The 10,227-nt window shown below is 29.7% G+C and overlaps 1 protein-coding gene across 1 annotated transcript in view; it reads left to right on the forward strand.

Annotated features, from left to right (window-relative positions):
- Window positions 1-10,227, forward strand: part of LOC106689242 (phosrestin-2) — a gene marked incomplete at its 5' end in the record, with an annotated part of 174,560 nt that overhangs the window by 50,205 nt on the left and 114,128 nt on the right. The window contains 1 exon segment of the mRNA XM_067052379.1: window positions 3,471-3,500. Within this exon segment, the coding sequence (XP_066908480.1) occupies window positions 3,471-3,500 (30 nt within the window).

Raw genomic sequence — 10,227 nt, forward strand, 5'->3', positions numbered from 1 at the left:
TTCGAAGGCTTGACGAAATGATGAGCATTCTTCAATTATATCCTTTATCGATAATGGGGACTGACAGGTTTGGCATATAGATTGGTCTCCTCTTTTGTGATTAAGTGGAGGTGTGTTAATTTGGAATGTCCTATTCTTACTCTTGCAACAACCACTTCTTCTCTTCAGTTTCCCCTTATGGCACTTGTCCACTTTTGTGTGTTTTTAAAACATTTCTTAGTTTATTGGTGAGTGGTACGTCAGCCCACATTGAATCCCAACTTTTTCGGATTCTGTTCCTTAAAAATGCCTTCATGTCTTTCGGCTCGTACATTTGGAGAGGTGGAACGTTCATTGTAGCAGAATCTTTAGCCGCTTTATCCGCTGCCTCAATTCCAGCTATTCCTGAGTGCCTCGGAGTCCAGAGAAAGGATACACTTTTTTAAAGATGTTTTAGCATGTCTACATAGTTGTGAATTTTGTCTATCGTAGGTCCGCTTTGACTGGAGTTTGATAGACTCTGGAGTGCAGACATTGAATCTGTACAAATGAGTATGTTCGAGTATTCGCTTTGTATGGATAAATGAAGTGCTGTTGAAATCGCCTGAAGTTCAGCTGTAAATATTGTTGAGTATCAGCCCGACGGATGATCTGTTCTTTACTAATTTATAACTATTCTTTTATTTTATTTATCTATTATTACTTGAATTTTATTTAATTCTCATCCTACTTTCTTAGTTTTTCAACTCTCAGTGAGTACAATTTATTTTTATCTATTTTATTCCTTCTATTTCTACTTTTCTATTTTTTGGGTGATTACGTCTTGTATTTTGTATTTTGCTTTTTAGCCCTAGTGAAGCCCTGCAAAGTTAGGCGACATTGACATATAAATAGTTGATAACTTTTTTGTTCCTTTTTAACCGTGAATTCGATTATATCCTTCATGGAAAGTAGAAAAAATAATTATTATAATGTAGATAAAATTTTAAAAAATTGGAAAACACGTAATTATTTAATGTAAAGAGCTAAATGAATTAGATTCGCCTAAATAATCCGAACTCCCTTTGGTGTTATCGAACCGAATGATCAAAACAACTATAGATGAACAACATTGAAAACACATAGCATTGCATTGTGTAGGAGATATAAGGAGGTGTTGGTGAAGTGTTAGAACATGAAGCGGTGACAATGGCAGGGCATGGGTGTCGTTCTGGAGGCCTGCTCCGGAAGATAGCAGCTTTATTGGCCACTTCTACACAAGGACCCTCCGCACACCACTTCCCCGGCTTCGTTACTACAGTATCTTGATATCTTAGCAGTACTTATCCAAAAAAAAAATATCCATTACTATCTTAAGAACCATTACTAAAAAACTGTAATATGAAAAATAATATGTTGCAATTAAGGTTTATTTAATATCGGGTGGTTTTAAAATTTCAAAAAATCTTGTTAAAGGATCAATTTTTTTGTATTTATTTTCGGTTAAAAGTAATTCAGAGTGCCTTTGCTGAGATGAAAAAAAAATATCAATATAATAAATGTTCTTCATTTATCCACCATCTTCATGGTGTTCGGCGAAGTGAATAGGAGATGGGAACGATAACATTTCCTTTAAACTGATCTTAAAGCAGTGGACTGGGAGCTTCAAGCATTGTTCTATCTTCAAGGCAATATAGAAAATTGGGTTAACTTTTCTGTTCACAAGTCTAAAAAAAAAAGAGTAGTTCGGGCTATGTTCGGATTGAGGTAATATTACGATCGATTTTAGCTTGTTGCGGGGGCTGTTTCAAAACCTTACAAAAAAACATTAATTTTTCATTTGGAGCTCTATACCTTAAAAACAACCAACAACACCAGAAAATCTAAGAAAACAGTATTTAAAGAAGAGCACATTTGCTGAAATATTAGCCCTAATTGTATTGTATAGTTTTCATGATATTTGCTAAAATAAATTGATTTATAGTTATTCGGAAAATAGGTTTGAGAAACCATAAGAGTTTTTCATTTCAGAAACCATAAGATTCCAACAAATCCCATCAAATCACATTTACCCTTCGTCGTAAACTTACTGACTGCCCTACAGTTTCAATTTAACGATGTTATTCTTACCCCTGTCGAGCAGATCCGCTACCTTGGACTACATTTGGACAAGCGATTAACCTGGATTCCTCACACCAGACTGAAAAGACAGGAAACTGCACGTCGATTTCGACTATTACAGCACTTACTAGACAAACTGTCTAAACCTCCAACACATTACAAATGACTGATCTACATGACTGTAATAAGACCAATCTGGACATATAGAGTTGAGCTTTGACTAACTACTTAATAGACATCTGTACGTTAAATGGTTTTCGGGATATAGATTTTTCAAAATAAATTAACTAACTACTAATCTTTCAGTAGGTTCTGTACAACATTTTTATGAAATGTTGCTTTTTAAAAAGCTATATCTCGAGAACTATTGAACGTAAATAGATCTATTACGGCTCATATTTTAGCAAATTTACTCTACTTTAAATGATGCTCTCTTAGATTTTCTATTGTTGTTGGTAGTTGTAAAAATATAGAGTTCCGAATAAAACATTAATTATTTTTAACGTTTTGAAACAGCCTCCATATTTTATTCCCCCTACTTATACTTGGCAGACTCACCAGTTTTGACTAGTAATTATACATATTTTTCATAAACGTAATCAAAAATTGGTTTGAAATAACTGCCTTTTTTTCTCCTCTTGGGCTCTTGTACTAAGAGTAAAGGTATCGTCGCTTCGGCTGTCCTGCCGATTTACTGTTGAAATGATCATGAACTATACAGCTTCTTGATTGCTAGTGAGTCACCGTTGAGACTATAAATAATTTTGATTGACTTCTATAGAAAACAAGGAAGTCCCATTAGACAGAGCGAAGTCCCCATAACCCAGCCTCTGTCTGGATACCTATAAAAAGCTACTATAAAATACATTTTAATTTGATAAAATAAATACAAAAATAATAATACATTTTCATTAAATAATTTATAAGTATAAATTACTTAGAACGCGATTCCGACTATCACATCACTACTTTTTGATAACATTTTTTTAAAGAAATAAATTAATTTAAAACAATCATATTATGTTTGGTAGTAACACAAAGAAAAAATAAGGGAAATGATAAAATAAAGAGCAATCTATAGATGAATATCTAGAAGCAAGAGACAGTTATTTTCGAGTATTTGGACTTAAATCTAACTATAAAGTAGCTTTAATTCAAACAGCAAACGAAATTGTTTTAGAATAATTCAGTCAATTCCCCCTTTGACATCTAACTAAAGAGAATCTTAAATGTAACAAAAGAAAAAAAGTTGTATGCCGAGAGAACCTTGAACTGCATTCAAAACATTATATTATTACCAATATTTTTATAGAGAAACTTTATATAGAGAACTAATAATTTAACTTTATATAGAGAAATAATATTTCAGAATTATTTTTATTTTGTTGCAGGTCTGCTTCTGATGCTCTCAGTTCACAAAAGTGAGTATTAAACTTAATACAACGTATTTATTTATTAGTTATTTTTATGAATTAGTTTATAAGTGAGAGAGGGATGGAGAGAGAGAGGGTTTTTTTTTTTTTTTTTGGAGTTTACCTACAGGTTTTTTAATTTATTTATTTTTTTAATTTGCTGTAAAAAAAAATTAATAAAATGGTAGCACGATGTTTTTATCCAAATGGATTAGTGTACAAGGTAATTTGAAGTTAACAAATAAACGTGTTTATACATCTATCATAATCATAATTTATTTATTTTCCAATGCGTGTGTATACATCAAATTGACATACTTGTACTTTATAAGAAAGGACTTTTTCGTCGGGTAATTAAATAGCTGAAAATTTTTTCCGAATAATAGATACAAAAGCACATATACTTTTGCCTAGGGTATGTAGAAGAATACTACTGGAATCAATTGTTCCCGTAACGGGAGCAGAATCGCAGTGAGTTCGTGCGAAAGGCGTACAGCAAGAATGTCTTCATAGAAAACAACATAGGCGTTCGAATGTCTACTTACCTAAGGTTTCATTAAACGAATACTCCCTCAATACATTTAATGAATAATTAATAATTATGCCTTATAAATTATTATAGTAATTTCATTTATCTCTTAATTAGTAAGAACATTAGAGTTATAATATTAATAAAACCTGCATTTATGGCTTAAGACAGCGAACTATCACGGAAATTTGCAAAACTATTTTTAAGACTACGATCGTTTCTACCTAAATAAAGGGATGGATTTTGTAAATAAACTATCAACATGTTAATGTTGAGTAAATGTTAAACAACAATGTAGTGCATATCCACTAATATACCACAATCAACGATGCGGGGTCATTGCACAAATAGCTGACTGCCATAATGGAAAGCCTAACTTAAGCCTATTCTCTTCCCCAACCAAGGGGATACGAAACCTATCAACCAACTACTCACCAACAGGATGTAGAGATGATGATCCTACCTTGAGTACTTTATTCGGGAATGGTTTTTCAAGAATTAAAAGTTTGTGTATGGATTGGTATGTGCATCCAGGGAGTAAATATAAATTCTTGTACTCCCGATGACCTAGAATATCCCTATTTCATACATCGATTCGTAGTTGTTATGGAACTCAAATGATTCGACGAATCTAAAATTGGTTCCCAAAATGGTCCGGTTATGGTGCTATGGTTTTTTAGAACCATGGGTTCGTACCAACATCAAATAGGTGACCACCAGGAATGTCCGTAAAGCCAACCAGCCAACCTGGGCCCTGTTTCATAATTAAATCTAATAGTATTAGTTCAAAATACAAGTATAGAAAGAACTTGTTAATTACACTAATACTTATTTTTTCATAATAGGGAGGACTATTAGTGATATTAGAGGAGTTAAAAAGAACATAAGTAAAAGTTACTAATGCACAAGTCGATGTAATTGTATAAAGTTAAATCGACAAGACTAATAATATTAGTTTGTACTTTATTATGATGACTTAAGACATTTAAGTCATACTCGATTACCATTTTTATATTTCATTCTAGTCTAGCAAGGACCATAAAAAATGCGGCTCAGTTGTTGAAGTCGTAATGTTATCTTCGCCACTGGGTAGATGTGAATTCATATCAAGATATAAAATTTCATTGTTCCCGACGAATTGTAAAATTATACGATCAATTGTAAATCTAAGCCTTTTTTATTTCTAACAAAGTAATTTTAAGTCAAAAACAGATATAAAAACACCACTATAATTTATATGCTAACTAAACTTTCTTCTTATGAATAAAAACATAAGATAAATAATTTGTTTATACTTTGTCGTAAATAATTTATCGCAGTATGAATGCAATAAACATATAATTATAAAATAATTGTTTACGCCAGGTTCTTTTATTTTATTTATTTATTTTTTTATTAATTTGTTAATAGGCATAGTATTTCACTTAATTTTTATATTTTATTTTCGTTAGAAGATCATTTAGTTTAAAAGAAGGATCTATACTTGTATTGTAAACATTTAAATACAGGAACAACAATCATTAGGGATTATTTTACTAAGCAACAAGGCAACAATCAGTTGACTGCCTAGTCACCTTTGTGTAGGTCGTCAAATATTGTCACCAGACCCTGTCTGCATAAATTGTCATTAGAGAACCATTATAGACGTCGGTCCACCAATCTTTGAACAGTTGGACTTGAAAACATCTCCACCCTTTTGGAACGGATAATATTGTCAGGGCACATCTCGTCTCAGACCCATCGGAGTCGTCCAGTAGTATTTTCTTTTATATTTGTTCTTTCATTTCATTTTATTTTAACTTAAAAGACACTTTATATAATATTTAAATTTCCGTTCTTTATTTCATTTATGAAGGTTTTATCTAACTTTTACTTTATGTTTTCAATCGCTAGTTTAACCAAATAAGTGTTTAAATTCCGATCCAGCTAGTTTTTTTTCTTTCTGTTTTTTGTTCTTTTTTGAAGCTTTCCTTAAAAAAAACTCAAATTAGCTATGTTTTTATGAAGAAAAGCTTTAACAATATAAATGAATTATGAAATATGAACACTATTTTCTGGATTGAAGGTGAAAAGACAAAAAGATAACTCAAAAGATTAAGATATGGAAACAATTTTTTAAAATAAATTACTGTTATTTGCATTTTAATACTGTTAAATATTACACATTTTAAAATTTACATGCCACATATAATAAATACTTTATACTAAAATAAAATAACGTATAAGATTTGTTAATTTCATTATGTTTTAATCCTGAAACATATTTTAAATTCCTAATTCCAATCCACTACTATTTTTATTTATTTCTTATTGAGACAATACTTTGCAACATCGTAATATCTTCAAAGCCAAACATGCATTACTCTGGTATAGAATATTCTAAGCTAATGATTTTGCTATGCTTCAGGGGATGGAAGAAGAAAAAACCAAGCTAAAAGAATAATTCAATATAACTAATTGGATTCAGTAATTAATAAGATTGAAACGGACCGATGAATTACTTTAGGCAGGCGATCGGAATGAAAGGCCTCATCAACATCAAAGGATGCTTTCAGTAAAAACTAATTGAACCAAAGCATTCATTATTAATTGGTATCATTTCAAAATAAATAAAAAGAGAAAAAAAAAAGTACGAAACTGAAACTAAAGCTGGACGAAATCGTTAATAAAATAATAAAGAAAAAAAACTGACAACGTTAAGTGTTTCATCACCACTACCGAATTTAGGAAAAGAACATTTATATGAACAACATATTTGAATTTATTGATGTAAACCTTATAATATAGGTAATAGTTGTGATAAATTAAAAAAATAAATTAAAATTAGTTTAATTTTATAAATATTAAAAAAAATAAATATCCAAGCATTTAGAAATCGCATTGGATTATCTGGAAACTATTCTACTTTTACGTAGAGTAGAAGTGAAACAAAAATATTAGAGCAGCCTCTCTATAGCACCAATAACGTAATATTGAAAAAAATTAATTATTGATACAAAATATCACGAACTTGGTTCGAAAAAAATAGAATAATAGACATCTCGCAACTCGATATCCATCAAACGATAAGTTGTGCTTATCTTCCTTCCTAGACTTTAATATTCCAAAGCAACTCATTTTAAGTCAAAATGTTGTCCAGGACCGTTATAGAAAGGCTTAGTACGAGCGCCCAACATTTTTACTTTTCGTGACAACAATTACGAGCACTCTCACAATACACTGTACTTTAACTCTACAGCAATAATCGTGTATGAACTTTACTAGAAACATCAAACATCAATGAAAATGATAATATATAATTTGATAATATCTATTCATTCGTAATTACTTTTGGTCACTGTTATCGAACCAAAAATGAGGTATATCAAGGAACTACATTATTTTGATTTTTACATTATTTAGTCATACACTATTCACTTATCCAATAATTAGAAAGAACGATTTTGTCTAGTGGGAATTCGATGAGGAATTCGCCTACAGAACTCGATAATTGGCAGATCAATACGAATTAGCAAAATGTTATACCAAACATCATCAGAATTTTAAAAAATCATAAAGCTAAAATTTTCGCAATGTTTTAGATAGTGCGATGCAATAAGTATTGTATCCAATATTCCTAGACAAAGGAATTTATAATTTTACATTCAATTATTCAATATTCAACAAGACAACACTGCGAAACTAAAGTTAGTGATGCCTGTTTCAAACACCTGCCATTGACGAAACAATGTTCCAACCCATCATCCAGGCGGTTTGGGAACAGTCCGTTGAGAATATAATATTCTCGACGTCAGCTATTCAATTCCAGCGTCGAGGCCAATTGCTCAGCTCAACAGCTAATTATTGATCTTCGGAGACTAAATAAGAAAGTAATCGAGTAGAAACTTATTTCAGAAAAAAAAAAAAAAGTAGACATTGTCTTAATACAAAAATAAATGAAGGTTAACTTAACAAAACAATAAGCTGAATTGAAAAAAAAAATGAATCATTAAAACATTTATTTTTTTACAAGTTTACTGTATTTACTGATTTTGGAAACAGAGGATCATGAGAGGAAAGAAATTCTTCCAAAATCATTCATACCACATAAGATTCGACAATTTTAGCTAGAAGTCATTTATCTCATGATTCGCATTATTATGAGATGAATGACTTCTATAAAAATTGAAAAAAATAATAAATAAATATATACATATATTCATAAATGAACTTGAATGGTGTAATTTTTTGCATAGGAACTATTTTATAAGTGAAGGGATTAAAATCATATAATAGAGAGTAAATTAATGTTCATTTAGAGAATTATTGTGATAAATTAACACCTGAATTACATTCGTTATACTTTGTTGAATAAATAAAGAAACAAAAAAAAAGTTCTTATGTTCCTACTTTGTGTTGAAGTCAATTGAATATTCATATAAGGTTAATAATTTTCCATGTCAAATTGTACAAATTTTCGGAGAAGTTTGTCGGGGGTGCGGTCGGCAAAGAACAACATAAATAAACAAAACCATATTTATTTATTTTATGCCCCTATATGCCCATTTTAGGCATAAAAAAAATAAATAAATTTTGTTTATTTATGTTGTTCTTTGCTGACCGCACCCCCCGACAAACTTCTACTCCATTACTTAGCACTTCTAGATTGTATTTCTGGACTTAACCCGGAATCGTTGAAAATGTTACCTACACCAAATTAGCTTTAACTTTAACTCCCTCGAATGTAATGATATAGTAATGTTGTTTTCTACTTTAAACATCTGAAAATGACATGTGATTCTGGCAATCAATATTTATCAAGTTGATAAATATTTCAAAAAAAACAAAGAATCGATGAAATACTGAGATGGTTATTTAGTTAATTTATTTTTTCCATTACTTAGCACTTCTAGATTGTATTTCTGGACTTAACCCGGAATCGTTGAAAATGTTACCTACACCAAATTAGCTTTAACTTTAACTCCCTCGAATGTAATGATATAGTAATGTTGTTACAAGCACATGGTTATGGTTTTGTTGAATTTATTTTTTAGCAGCCTGAAGATGGGGGAAATCTCCCGAAACGTTGCTGTGTAATATGAAATAAATTATTATATTGTAATAAGGAAGAAATTGTTTTCATTCACTAATTCAAGTTAATACCTTAAGATTCTTCCAGTCAAAGGATTATTAAATTTAGAATAACAATATGGTTATGAATGAAGACCGTATGAAAAATATTAATGTAAAATTCTTACAGAATCTGCGAAATGTGCTGCAACATGACTGTGAAACAAGTAAGAATATTTATAAATTGTACAACTCATCGATACATAACCTGGCTAAAATATTTTTCTTAAAGCAAAATAAGAAACAAAATAAAATAACTCCACATATTATACATAAGATGCAACAATTTGATAATTTATTTAGCAATCAATTTTTGGTTAATACTGGTTGTGCTGATTACTTTAAAGTGTTGAGTTACAAAATTATTGACCTTGAAATAAAACAATCGTATTGGATAATAAGTAAGATCAATAGAAAAATAGATAGATTGTTATATGAAATGCAACCAATTACAGATAAACAACTCTTAATTAACAATATAAAAAGCTTGATTAAGGAACATACTGAGCAATGGTTAATTTTAAAAAAAGATATACTAACTAAAAAATTGGATAGGATTACTCATAACATCAAAATTAATAAAATAAATTTAAATAGGTTAATTAATAGTGATAATAATAATGATTTAACTTCTATGGATGTCAATAATATTAAATGTATTAATAAAATCACAATAATAGATAAATATAATGATTCTATGAAGGAAGAATTGCAAAAATACAATCAACTTCACAAATCAATAAATAGGGTAGAAAATCATACTAAAGTTAATATACCTAATAACATATTGAATTTATTAGCATTAGGGGACAAATTCAATTTTGATTTTATAAAAAAGGTTAAAGATATAGTCAATATAATTTCCGATTTAGAAAACATTTTTGAAAGTATAGAAGCACCGGATCATCATATCAATGCTACAAGAAATAATATATGTGCAATTATACATAATTACATTAATAATAGAGATAATAATAATAAAAAAATGATGTCCAATTTGAATAAACAGATTAATAAAGACCTTAAGATGTTCAATAATTTCATGAAAGAAAATAAGGATTTAATAGTTATAAAAACTGATAAAACTAAAAAAATAGC

Source organism: Halyomorpha halys, unplaced genomic scaffold (genome assembly GCF_000696795.3).
Source record: "Halyomorpha halys isolate HHAL.00 unplaced genomic scaffold, Hhal_1.1 Scaffold1311.1, whole genome shotgun sequence".
Classification (NCBI taxonomy): domain Eukaryota; kingdom Metazoa; phylum Arthropoda; class Insecta; order Hemiptera; family Pentatomidae; genus Halyomorpha; species Halyomorpha halys.